The sequence below is a fragment of the Hibiscus syriacus genome, unplaced genomic scaffold (genome assembly GCF_006381635.1).
Source record: "Hibiscus syriacus cultivar Baekdansim isolate YM2019G1 unplaced genomic scaffold, ASM638163v2 tig00112159_pilon, whole genome shotgun sequence".
NCBI classification, from domain to species: Eukaryota; Viridiplantae; Streptophyta; class Magnoliopsida; order Malvales; family Malvaceae; genus Hibiscus; species Hibiscus syriacus.
The window spans coordinates 1993593-2007648 of NW_024063263.1; the positions used below are offsets into that span (position 1 = coordinate 1993593).

At 32.5% G+C, this 14056-nt stretch overlaps 1 protein-coding gene across 1 annotated transcript; it reads right to left on the reverse strand.

The window, feature by feature from the left end:
- Positions 1-10618: 10618 nt before the first annotated feature.
- On the reverse strand, positions 10619-11338 carry LOC120175203. The gene is made up of 3 exons (XM_039181880.1): positions 11237-11338; positions 10917-11164; positions 10619-10838 (listed from the first exon to the last, which is right to left on the reverse strand). The coding sequence occupies exons 1-3, from the start codon at positions 11336-11338 to the stop codon at positions 10619-10621; spliced, it is 570 nt and encodes a 189-aa protein (XP_039037811.1).
- Positions 11339-14056: the final 2718 nt, after the last annotated feature.

Here is a 14056-nt window from a genome sequence, read left to right on the forward strand (position 1 = left end):
TCATCTTCTCTGTTACTCTCTCTTAGGCTGAAAGAAAATATTATTTTGTTTGCTCGAAAAATAAGGATGACATCGGAATAGGACGGGAGCGGAGCTTGCTTTATCTATCCCTGTCTCGCTCTTGCCTTGTTGTTGAATTATTATTGTTATTTGATGAAAGATAGTCGGTTAATTGTGTGAATGAAGTAAACCGTGTTCGAATAACAGATATTCGAAGTTTTAGATTGGTATTCACTTTCGAATTTGTTGCTGCCTACCGTAATTAGGTTTGAATGTGTAAATCTCAAAATCCACACTTCCATTGCTGTCAGTAATTTGGTCTTCCAGCTCCTTTATACTTCGTTCCTAGCCAACTTATTTATCAAGTTTGGAAGTTAGTAAATTAAGTCATGTCTTTAGTTTTTTGGGTATGGCCCCTTTCATCCTGCAGACAGGGACTTTGTTCGCTTTGATTAAATAAAAATTACAATTTTGATCCTTCATAAAAATTAATAACTTAATTTCATATAGTTTAACTTAGTTTTCCTCGTTTTGGCGAGTATATTTGCAGGAAGAGTGGGCTATGATTAAACTAACAAAAGGAAGATATTTTGGTTTACTCTCCATATAAGTTTTAATTGCATTTCTTTTATGAATATTGATATTCTTTTGACATTGAGCGTTCACACCCTTGACATCTATGGTGCTCGAATTTAGGTTCTCAAGGAATAATAATTCTTTTACAGTGAAGGCCATTTGGTTCATGCAATACTTATGATATTTAATATAATATGTTGACTTAATCTTATACATTTGAAAGTTTTTGGGTAATAACATGACACTTCGCGGAGAGCACATTCAAAAAACCTAAAAATTCAAATTTAGATACTTATATGGGAAGTGTTGCCAAGTTCAAGGACTCATTATCATTGAAACCCCTAAAAATTTCATATTCAGGGACCTGTTTGGAAAGTGTTGTAAAGTTCAAGGACATAACACCACTAAAAACCCTAAAAATTCATGTTAAATGACCTATTTTGGAAAGTATTACAAACTTTAAGGATTCTTAAGACCCCTAAAAATTCATGTTCAGGGACTTATTTGGGAAGTGTTTCCAAGTTCGAGGACTCAACATCATAAAACAAATCTAAAAATTCATGTTCATGGACCTATTTGAGAGGTGGTTCCAAGTTCAAGGACTCAACATCATAAAAAAAACCTAATATTTAGTTTGAGGAAATGAAAGATGGGGAGTTCTTGATCCAAGTTTATCCATATATGAACCCACATGATCGAGCTGCCGTGGTCGAAGCTATTCAGGGTTCTTGAAATCCCAACAAAGCACTCGGGATTTTAGACGATGCATATGTGACCCCCGGCCATGAAAAATATCACCACAACTTTCGGAAAATGATCGTACCGAGATCGTCTTCTCAACATCAAACCCAGACTCAATCGCATTCGAACTGACACTCGATTACATTCTTTATTTCGATCTGAAAGTTGATCGAAACTTAAAATTAAAGTAGGATCCGATTTTATCTAAATTCGACTTAACCACTTAAACTCTATATGTTTATCCCTAATCAACAGTCTCATATCTTTTCAGAACTTTTATGTCTATCTTATGACCTATAATATGTTAGTTATCGAGTCCCGAGACTTTAAAAACTCGAAATAATTAGTAATATGTTAACATGAAGATCAAAATTAAATGATACTGATTATATAGAATGTTTTTGAGTTTAAGAATCAATGTAAAACGAGATTACAGTTTAAGGGCCGATATATAATATTTTAAATTTAGAGATTAATTTAAAATGAAAGTCATAGTTTAGGGATATCATGTGCAATTAACTCCTATTTATTTGATTCGGTGATCCGAAGGCATTACCTAAAATAAAAGGGTAAATTATATATTTAGTACCTAAACTATTAGTTTTAGTTTATTTTAGTATTTTAATTTTCAATTTTCTCAAAATTATACTTGATATTTAGTTTTTGTTTCATTTTAGTATCCACGGTTAAAAACTTAACACGTTTAGTACACAAAATATCAATTTTGATCCGTTTAGTACCTAACCTTTTATTTTTTTCTTCAAAATTTAAAGATAAATTTTGAACAGAGTACAAAAATGAAATAAAAACTAAACCTTAGGTATGATTTTAAAAAAATTGATAGTTTAGGTATTGAAATGAATCAAAACTGATAGTTTAGTTACTAAATATGCAATTTATCCAAAACTAAATTGAGAAAGAATAATACCCTAATCCTGGGAGCTAACCCATTTTCCGCATCACTTACACAACTGTTTTCTATCCTCCATTTCCCCCCTTTCAGTAATCTTTTATTTTTTGGATTAAATCTTAGAGGGAAGAAGGAAAATTTCAGAAAGATTGAAAGATGGAATGGTTTATAAGTAGAGATGCTGATCCCAAAAAGGAGGCAAGTGGAATTGCTGATTCCAAAAACAAGGCAAGTCCATTTTCTTTCTTCCGTTCTCCATTTTTTTTGTTCTTTTACATAATTCACGATTGAAGTGATTGTGGGGAAGCATTTCTGCGTTTTAGATGATGATGATTTCTGGGTTTATCTCAATTCGTTTGATTCAGCGTTTAGGGTTTAAAGTTTTTGATGATTACAATTTGGACTGAGGAGAAAAACCCAGAAAATCGAACATCGATCCCCCTAGGTTTAGGGTTTAGGTTCAAGAGAATTACAAATTAGAAGGGTTTTCTTCTTCGAGAACTGAAGTCCCGAGATTATTGGGAATGCATATGGACGTGCATCTGGCCTAAAATTCCATTTGAAACGCAAAAGCAATTCTAAACACCTTCATTTTCAGCCAAGAAGCTGGGAATGCGGTGCTTTTGCCTTGGAAAATGCTCGTTTGGAGAAGCATCCCCAAACGATCAAAATTGCTAGTGTTGTAGTCATGAGTTTATTTTAGATCAATTACAATTAGGGCTGAGTAAAAAAAAAACCCAGAAAACCAACATTGGTCCCTAGCATTTGGTGTGGTTTTTATTGATTTTGGCCCGTTTCTTCTGAGTTGGTAATAATTAATGATATTTGGCTCGTTCCAGCGTCAGCCGGTATTTTCTCAAAAGCGCCAGACGGACTCTCAAAATCAAACCAGGATTCAGCCGGATTCTGAAAAACGAAACTGGTTTCAGCCAGATTCTAAAAAAAAGAACTGGTTTCAGCCGGATTCTGAAAAACGAAACTGGTTTCAGCCAAATTCTGAAAAACGAAACTGGTTTCAGCCGAAATCTCAATACTGAACCGGGATTCAAAGACATTCTCTAAGTTACTCTGATGTTCAAAGGGCCTCCCATTCAAGCGGAGGCTGAATTCAACAAAGAGACTCTCAAAATAATTACTGGAGAATTTAAGGTTAGATTGCTGTTTGTTTAAGATTGTTGCAATTGGGTGCATTCTGGTTTCTCTTTTGAAAATAGTTAGGCGGCGTTTGGTTCGTTGGAATGTTTGTGAGGAAATTGGAATCTGTGAAGGAATTGAAATTTGTCAGGAATTAGAATATAATTTCAAATTCTGTTTGGTTCGCGGACATATCAGGTGAATTTAATTTCAGTAATATAAAATGACAGAATTGCCTTTGTTTTATTGCTTTATTTTAGTTTGTTTTACAACTTACATGTAGTAATATATTATAAAAAAATAAAATATATTAAATTTTTATTTTATTAATTGATTATTCATTTCAATAAATTATAAAAAATCATTTTTATTCAATATAACATTGACTTAATTGAAAATAAATTATATATAGAGGGGTATTATTGTAATTATTCCTAAATATATAAGGTAAAATTATATATTTTTTTCTGGTCGGGTCCGGTTTTTTCACCCTAAACCCGAACCCGACCCGACTTGAATATCACACTTAAAAAATCCGACCAGACTCGACCTGAATATCACACTTAAAAAACCCGACACGACGCGAACAAAAAAAAGTTTCACCCGACCGGACTCGAATATATGAATTAGAAATCCGACCTGAAATAATAAAAAAATTATTTTTATTCAATAAAAACAGTGATTTAATTGAAAAAAAATTATATATAGAGGAGTATTATTATAATTATTTCTAAATATATAAGATAAAATTATATATATTTTCGGGTTGAGATTTTCACCCTAAACCCGAACTCGACCCGACCCGAACATCACATTTAAAAAAATCGATCCGACCAAAATAAAGTTTCACCCGACCCGAATATATAAATTAGAAATCTGACCCACTCGAAATAATGAAAAAATATTTTTATTCAATATATGAATAAGTTACCAAAAGATTGATGAGGGTAGTATAATCAAATTTCAATTTCCTCCAACAAGGGAATTGAATTTCATTCATTCTTGGATGAAATTCATTTTCCCTCATTTGATGGAAAGTTGAAGTCAGGAGAGATTCCAATTCCCTTGGAAAACTTGAACCAAACATGGCAAATCGGTGGAATTGGATTCTAATTCTCCTTAATTTCAAGAGATTCATGTCAACCAAACACCACCTTAAAGATTTGTCTCAAATTAGAGAGATTAGAGTTGAATCTTATAGAACGAAACAGCGAATCGTAAATGTTATTCTTGAGAGTATTTAAATTATGTATGATACGTACATTTATCGAATAATTATGAGGTCAAGTACCATACTTAGTACATTCTCTTTTCTTTGTATTTCATTCATGGCCAAGTAATTGAGCTTCTGCAATTTCCTCTGAAGCCAACCATCTACATTGAGATGTGATTTTTTTGAACAGATTCAAGGTTATATGTTGGCTTACATGTCGATCATGAGATCCGAATGACAACGGTGATCATACATTCATCTATACTAGAGTTCAAGATAAGAGGACATCCTATACTAAACGCCTTTTACCCCTGAATATGTTCATCCAAAAAGAATGAAAGTCACTCACCTTTACTGTTCACTATTCGAAATAGCTTCCAAACACTTAGCAAACGTCCACTAAAGTACGATGCACCAATTTTTCTCAATAATTAACACATCAAACACATCGGAAAGCAAAATAACACATCTAAAACATAGCATAATTTTATGTTTTCAAAACATAACGAAAAGATTGAAATTACTGAAAACTTTACTGAAACGACTCCCCTAGCTTCCGATCCAATTGACATTACTTTTCTCCAATAAGAGCTGATAAAAAACAACTAACATCAACAACTAAAACCTCACAATTAACCTCAATTAATCCTAATTCTCGGATTTCTGAAAATCACTGAAATCAAGCTTGTTTTAAAGAATTCCTTATCCAAATCAAATGAGATTGAAAAACAGATTTAATATGATTATAACACCAGCATAATCGTCTAAATCAACACAAGAAAACCTTGAAAACGATAAAAAAAATAGCACATTAAATATATATGAAAATCAAGTTTAATTCACAAACTTCTCGTTAAAAGATTTGTTTAGTTATAATCATCAATCATATTGGATCATTAATCATCGAAACACAAAAGGAACCAAGAAAAAGAGAATTACCTTGCTGGAAAAAAATGAAGGGAAAAAAATATTTGAAGTCTGTTATTGTTGGAGAACAAAATTACACTAATTTTTTTGGAAGGACTTTTCGACAATATTTTGTATTTCTGCTAGAAACCGAGCAAAACCCCCCTTCTTCATACATTTTGTTCGACTTTTATAGCCAAACTTTTACTTAATTTTAACATAAAATATTAAAAATTAATGGGTGATTATGCTTCTATTCCTGCAGAAAACACGGGATGGTGGGGTATTTGAATAATAAGATGATGCTTACACTAGCATTAGAAAAAAAACCCCTGTCCAATACTTCGGTGGAAGATAAGGAAGAAACCAGCATGGAGAATTCAATGGTGTGTCCCAGTGGTGAAATTTTAGCGCCAATTGAAATCATTGAAATCATTGACAGCTAATAATAATGAGGAAATAGTAAGTTGGAATTGTAGTGGAGGAGGGAAACATGGGTGGTGCTTGGTGGGTGGTTGTGGTAGTGGTAGGTTATGGTGAATAAAAAATAAAATGGTGCTTACATGAACTTACATCATTGCTTGTATGATCTTCACGATCACTTCTTCCTTTTCCTTGTTGGCCAAAATTTCGACCTTGTCCACGTCCTCGACTCTTTCGATTCTTTTCTTTTCGGTTTTTTTTTCAAAGACACATTGGCTTTGAGGGCTTGTTCAATGGACTCATCTTGTCTCCTATTGAATATGTCTTCCTGGGCTTGCAACTAACTCATAACATGTTCAATAGCCATAGAGTATAAATCATTTGATTCAATAACACAAACCATATAATCAAACTTTGGAGTCAAAGAACGAAGAATCTTTTCAATCACACGAACATCTTCTAAAGTTTATTCGTATCTTTTCATTTAATTGACAATAATCATCGCCTAATAATCCGAAATTGACTCAGATTCTTTCATTCACAATATTTCAAACTCACCTCGCAACACTTGCAATCGAACCTTCTTCACTTTATCAACTCCCTGGAGAGAATTTTGTAAAATCTCCCATGCTTCCTTTACGGTGTTGGCATTTACCACTTTTACAAACATCGAATCATCCGGACATTGGTGGATGAGAGTATGAGCTTGTTGATCATTTTTCCTTGTCTTCGTCAAAGCCTCCTTTTCTTGTTGTGACAATGACGCATCGTCTTGTGGAGATTCATAATCATTGTGAGTGATCTCCCAAGCATCTTGTGCCCCATGTAAAGCCTTCATACGGAGACACTAACTTTCATAATTGTCTTTTGTAAGACATGGAAATTGAAATGGAAACATATCATTGTTGGCCATCTTCACTTATATCGAATCAAGCTCTGAATATCACTTGTTGGGATATGAAAGTATGAAACTTAAACTTGTAGAGAGAAAGAAGAAAATATTAGAAGAAACTTTGGAATTGAATTGGAATACCATTGCTTTGCTTCATCACTTACAATCCTTTATATAGGAATTGTAAGTAACCATTAGAATAGTTACAACTAGTCATTACACCCTTTCATCCTACATAATCACATCAATTCATAATGAATAGTCACATCTTTTTTCATATGAATAATTATACCTAATCATATGAATCAACACACCTATATGAATAATCACACCTCTTAAAATTATAAATATCCAACAGTTAATAGGTCCATTACTCATAAGAGCAGGTTGGTGAAGGTAATTATGTCTTCCAAATATAAACCCTTTCCCCTTTATTAATTTCTTTGTAGCTTCTTCCAATTCTAATGTGCTTATCACAAGGGTAAATTATGCACTACACCAATTGGTTGTTGGTTAATGTAGCTTTAATTGTTGAAACTAACCCTAAAGTTGCAAGTCATTGGTTGGGTGATTCATCGCTTTGACCTTGGTCCTGGTGAAAAGATTTTAATGAGATTGACAGGTTATCTGGTGACATTGGGGGAGTCAATTTTTGTTACGTGCCTCGCTCTCAAAACGGAATGGCTAACAATTTTACGAAAGCATGCATGAAGGGATGGGAAGTGTTCAAAGCATGGTAGTGAAACTCTTCATGTGACTGATCAAATCCTTGTATTTGTATATGTATGTTGTTGATAAGGCGTCTTGGGTTGTTTTTTGTGCTTTGCTTTGCATTGGTGATATGGTGTTTATGGCTTAAGCTGTTTGTTGGTGTGAAGAGTCGTGGTTTGCTCTCTATTAGGTCTTGCAGCATTGGTGATATGGTGTTTATGGTCTTTTTCTCTAGTCGTATGTAATATTTTCCTCTATTTAAGTTTGGATAGATTTTTAATGAGGCATACAACTCATGTTAGGCTTGCTTGATTTTTCATTAATAAAATTAATCTTGCCAAAATAAAAAAAAAATTGGAGCAAAATAGTATAGGTTCATAATTTTTCTTTACTCTTCAAATTCAAGCACCTTCATATATTTATAAATTCAAGCACCTTTCAAGATTTTCGAGTAAATATCTTAAACTCCTCAAATTCAAGAAAAATCTTTAATCCTTATAATGATAATTTTATTTTATATTTAATTTTATGAATTTTAAAGAAATTTCGAATAATAATGCAAGCAAAAAGTATTGGACCGGTCACATATTTTTGGCCTTCATATTTTATTAAAAAAATGCTAGCAGATACAAGGAAACATCTGGGAAGAAATTCAGCGGTTTAGGTAGAAATCATTGATTCTGCATATTTATAAATTCCAAGTAACTATCAACCACAACAGCAGCAGTTTTGTATTGTGTTACGTTAGAGTTTGACTCGAATTCAAAGTGATATAAATTAATTAATATATAAGTATTGAGAAATAGGGAATCCAGTTTGGTTAAAATTAAAAAACTTTATTAAAGTAGATTTTTATTTTATTTAGTTTCCTTTGTAATCAAGTATCTATCCCTATAAATACATATTACAGGTCAGGGTTATATATCAAATTCTTTTCTTTCACCAAAATCCTATTCTAATAAAGTTAATATAACTTTACTAATGTGCTACTTAATCATGAATGCTTATTTATTATTTTCACCATTGAGTTAATGAAACAAACTTAATCTTGTATAAGGCTCTTAACCTTGTGGTCGTGAGATCGAGTCCCACGGTGGGTAATTCATAATTCTGACTGTCGGAGGTCTCCCACGGAAGTTTCTCTCAACCTGGCGTTGGGGACAGTCTACTATCCTACCTTCCCCTTACCCATTATATATGAGATTAGGGTCAGCTAATTTTTATTAGTTCAAAATTTTTTATGTAATAACATGGCATAATCTCATAGAGCCCATAATAAATAAAAACTTAAAAAATTCAAGTTTAGGACCATCTAATTGAGAAACGTTTCCAAGTTTAAGGACGCAACAATGCTTTACCCAACTACATATAGGACAATGTTATTATCTCTAAAAGTTTTAGATTCAAACGTAGATCAAATTCTAAAAAGTTTATACCCTAACACTTAGTTAAATTATAAGTCATGTGTTATAGAATATTAAGATTTATAAAATAATCTTTAAAATTATACCTAAATTCATAATAGTCCAAAATTTATATGGTGGGTAGTTAGTGGGCAAGGCGACTAAGGTCTCAACCCATCCCATACCTACTACCCACAATAGATATGACTTTTTTACATTCACACTCGCCCACTACCTACTAAACTTATACTCATATTGCTCTAATTAAATTAGATACGGTGCAAAATCTACGAAATTATACATATCTATCATCCTAAACTAAATATATATATATATATATATATATATATAGTTTGAATACTTATTTGTCAATTAAGTCCTTGCAAACAATATTAATGGAAGGAAAAAGTATTGGACCGGTCACATATTTTGACAATTATATTTTATTGAAAAATGCAAACAATATTAAGAAAGGACGTATTACTGGAAAATACAAGGAAGTAACTGGGAAGTAACAAGGTAATTGAATTCCATCATAGAATGGATGGAATTCACTCTCCCTCATTTGATGGAAAGTTGAAGTCATGAGGGATTCCAATTCCCTTTGAAAACTTGAACTAAACATGGGAAAATAGTGAAATTAGATTCCAATTCCCCCTAATTCTAAAGGATTCCTGCGAACCAAACGCCACCTAAGTTACTCTGATGTTCAAAGGGCCTCCCATTCAAGCGGAGGCCGAATTCAACAAAGAGACTCTCAAAATAATTACCGGCGAATGTAAGGCTAGATTGTGGTTTGTTTAAGATTGTTGCAATTGGGTGCATTTTGGTTTCTCTTTTGAAAACAGTTAAAGATTTGTCTCAGATTAGAGAGATTAGAGTTGAATCTAATAGAACGAAACCACGAATCGTAAATGTTATTCTTGAGAGTGTACTTGTCGAATAATTATGAGGTCAAGCACCATACTTAGTACATTCTCTTTTCTTTGTATTTCATTCATGGCCAAGTAATTGAGCTTCTGCAATTTCCTCTGAAGCCAACCATCTACATTGAGATGTGATTTTTTTGAACAGATTCAAGGTTATATGCTGGCTTACATGTCGATCATGAGATCCGAATGACAACGGTGATCATACATTCATCAAATAATTATGTGTTATTTTTGAAGTAACGGTAGAATAAATATATATTCGAATCCCGAAATCGATGTTATTGGGAGTAATAACCACGTACTTGAACAAAAATCAACACATCAAACACCTTGGATGATAAAAAATAATCTATACTAGAGTTCAAGATAAGTGGACATCCTAAACTGCACCTTTAACCTTTGAATATGTTCATCCAAAAAGAATGATAGTCGCTCACCTTTACTATCCACTATTCGAAATAGCTTTCAAACACTTAGTAAACCACTAAAGTAAGATGCACCAATTTTTCTCAATAATCAAACATCTTGGAAAGCAAAATAACACATCAAGAACACATCCAAAATTTCTGTTTTCAAAACAGAACAAAAAGACTGAAATTACTGAAAACTTTACCGGAACGACTCTCCAAGCTTCCGATCCAAATGACGTTACTTCTCCCCAACAAGTGCTGATAAAAAACAACTAACATCAACAACTAAAACCTCATTATTAACCTCAATTAATCCTAATTCTCATATTTCTGAAAAGTACTGAAATCAAACTTGTTTTAGAGAGAATTATCTTTCCCTTGAATTTGGATCTTCAAATGAAACATCACCTTTAAATTTCTCATCAAGTTCCACAAATGCCACTTCGTCTCCATACATGTGATTGCTTGCTCCATTGCCAAGGTACCAAGTGCTTGCATCATTGTTCTCTTTTTTCTTGAGTGTTAGTAACAAAGTTGGCTCTTCAACATCTTGTTGATCTTCAATGAGATTAACCCTCTCTTCATTTCTGCTTTCATTTTGGCATTCCCAAGAAAAATGACCAAATTTATGACAATTATAACATTTAATATTGGATTTGACATACCTCATTTCATTCGATCTTTGATTATTAAATCTTCCTCTTGATCTTCCTTGATTTCTTGATGATGAACTTACATCATTGCTTGTATGATCTTCACGATCACTTCTTCCATATCCTTGTTGGCCAAAATTTCGACCTCGTCCATGTCCTCGACTCTTTCGATTCTTTTCTTCTTGGTTATTTTTCAAAGACACCTTGGCTTTGAGGGCTTTTTCAATAGACTCATCTTGTCTCCTATTGAATATGTCTTCCTGGGCTTACAACTCACCCATAACTTATTCAATAGCCATAGAGTCTAGATCATTTGATTCAATAACACAAACCACATAATCAAACTTTGGAGTCAAAGAACGAAGAATCTTTTCAATCACGCGAACATCTTCTAAAGTTTCTCCGTATCTTTTCATATGATTGACAATAATCATCACCCTTGATTAATAATCCGAAATTGACTCGGATTCCTTCATTCGCAAGGTTTCAAACTCACCTCGCAACACTTGGAGTCGAACCTTCTTCACTTTATCAACTCCCTGGAGAGAATTTTGTAAAATCTCTCATGCTTCCTTTGTCGAATTATCCAGACATTGGTGGATGAGAGTATGAGCTTGTTGATCCTTTTTCCTTGTCTTCGACAAAGCCTCCTTTTCTTGTTGCAACAATGACGCCTCGTCTTGTGGAGATTCATAATCATTTTGAGTGATCTCCCAGGGAACAAAAAAAGGCAGCCGAAGGTGAAAATGTGTCCAAGAGAAAGAAACCATTTCCTGTTAGTAGGTCCATTTCTCAGAAGAGCAAGTTGGAGAAGGTAATTATGTCTTGCAAGTACCAACCAAATATAAGCCCTTTGCCTTTATTGATTTCTTTGTAGCTTCTAATGCTAATATATATTATGCTTATCGCCAGGAAGAAGAGATGCGGAGGAAGATGGAACAACTACTGATCGAACGCCGGAAAAGAAATGTTCTTATTTTAATCATCATAACTTATTTTATTATTATTATTATTTATGTATGACATAGCATTTGTTATTATTATTTTATAATTAATTACCATAAACTTTTTTGAATCAAATGGGGTTTGAATTTTCCAATGAAAAGTTCATCTTGTTCTCCATCATTCAGGGTAAAACCTAGTTCTCGGCCTGACTCTGTCACGTCGACCGTCGTTGATTGGCGTCGGTCGTCGCTCACCGACGACGGAGAAGAGAAAGTTTGGTCTTTTTAAAGTTATTTCTGGAAGTTAATGTCATGCACGGAAAACAAATGAAAACACTTAAATCAGCTACATAAACTAATCAACAAAGAGTAATTAAAGATAAAATAATAACTAATAAACTACTCATAATGGGACTAAAAAAAAACTTTTCCAAATTGGTGAGAGACAACACGAATTTACCATTTTATTTACTGAACTTTTTTTATATGGGGGGGGGGTGAAAGAGCTGTTTTAGCAAACCAAGGTGGCATGGCTCCTGCCGCCCCTGGTTTATATATATATATATATATATAATGATTATCTATTTTTTTTTGAAGTATTTTAGTTTTTTAATATTTTATTTAAAATTAAAATATCTCTTAGATGGATGAAAATCGTTAGTTGACTGAAGTGACAGGTTCATAATGATGTCACATCATAAAAATATTTTTAAATTATTTTTAAATATATTTTGTTAAGTGTCTATGTAATTAATTATAATTATAATTTATTCTAAAAACAATTTTTTATTAAAATGACATCACACATATACTTATCACGTCCATATAAAATATTAATAATTAATTAATTAACGATTTTCTTTCATTCAGGGCAGGGGCAGAGGGAGGCTTGAGTCTACCTTGACCATGCCCTCATTATAAAGAGAAAAATATAATTATATGATTTTATTAATTTTTAGTTATATTTCTAATGTCAAAATTAAACTAATTAGGGTTTGAAAGATTACTAGGGAATAAGATTACTAAGAATGTTGTATTTTGTGTTTGTTTGGTTTAGCAGGAATGTAAGATTACCGTGTTTGGTTAAAGGAATAAAAGATTATTGGAATGTACATTTGACTAAATTGTCTTTATTATATATTTGTATAATATTACAAGTTGAAAAATATTTATATATTTTCTTTAAAAAATTTAAATTCATAATATTTATATATTTTTTTACAAAATTAAAAATATAAAAAAAGTTTAATGAAAGGGTGTTAAAAACATTTTTGATATTTCGATATAACAAATTAAGTTAAATGTATTTTAAGATTTTTACAAATGATTTTACAATTTATATTCGATTCAATTTATCGAATATCAAATTATTACTCCAAGTCTTTGAAGATCAATTTTAATCCTTACTAAATGTGTAAAATTGTGATTTGTACTTAAACTATTTTTGAAACAATTTTCACAAAGTATTTTAAACCAAAATCAAGCCTTAAATCAATTTTTCAAAGGCATGCACCGATGCATAAATACCATGCATCGATGCATCAATGAATAAATTGAAACATCGAATGCATTCCATGCACCGATGCACTCTCCATGCATCGACGCACTCTGATTTAATTAAAACATCGAATGCATTTGATGCATCGATGCACAATCCATGCATCGATGCACCAGGCTATTTTTCAAACATCGAATGCACTTCATGCATCGATGCACTCTTAGTGCACCGATGCACTAGGAATCCAACGGTCAAAATATTTGAAATTTTACACTGATGCGCCGATGCATAATGGTCATGCATCGATACATAAGACGCTCCCACCCAGAAAATTAATTGTTTTCACACAATAACGGCTCTATTGACTCTACTAATTATCACCAATGTTCAGAATTGATTCAAGGAGTATTTAAACAAGTTTAGATGCCATTGATCAATAACAAGAAACATCAAGCAACTAGAATCAAGAGAGAATCAAAGAGAAAGCATCAAACCTCAAGTTTGAGCATTTCAAACTTATTTTTCATTCAATATTCATTTTGCTTTCAAGAACACTTTTGTGCTCAATTGTATTTATTCTTGAGTGTTCTTTGTTCTAGAATTGTGCAAACAATCTACCTTGTGAGGATTTCCTTGTAAGTTTGCAAATTTGTATTGTTCTCTTTGGGAGAGAGTTTTTCTCAATAATTTGGGGTATAATTCTTGAGGGT

Coding starts and splice junctions, on each gene's coding strand:
- LOC120175203 (XM_039181880.1), bottom strand. CDS start 11,338: ATGATTATTGTCAATCATATGAAAAGATACGGAGAAACTTTAGAAGAT. Junction 11,165..11,236: donor CTCCAAAGTTTGATTATGTG/GTTTGTGTTATT, acceptor TTGTAAGCCCAG/GAAGACATATTCAATAGGAG. Junction 10,839..10,916: donor CAAAGATCGAATGAAATGAG/GTATGTCAAATC, acceptor AAATGAAAGCAG/AAATGAAGAGAGGGTTAATC.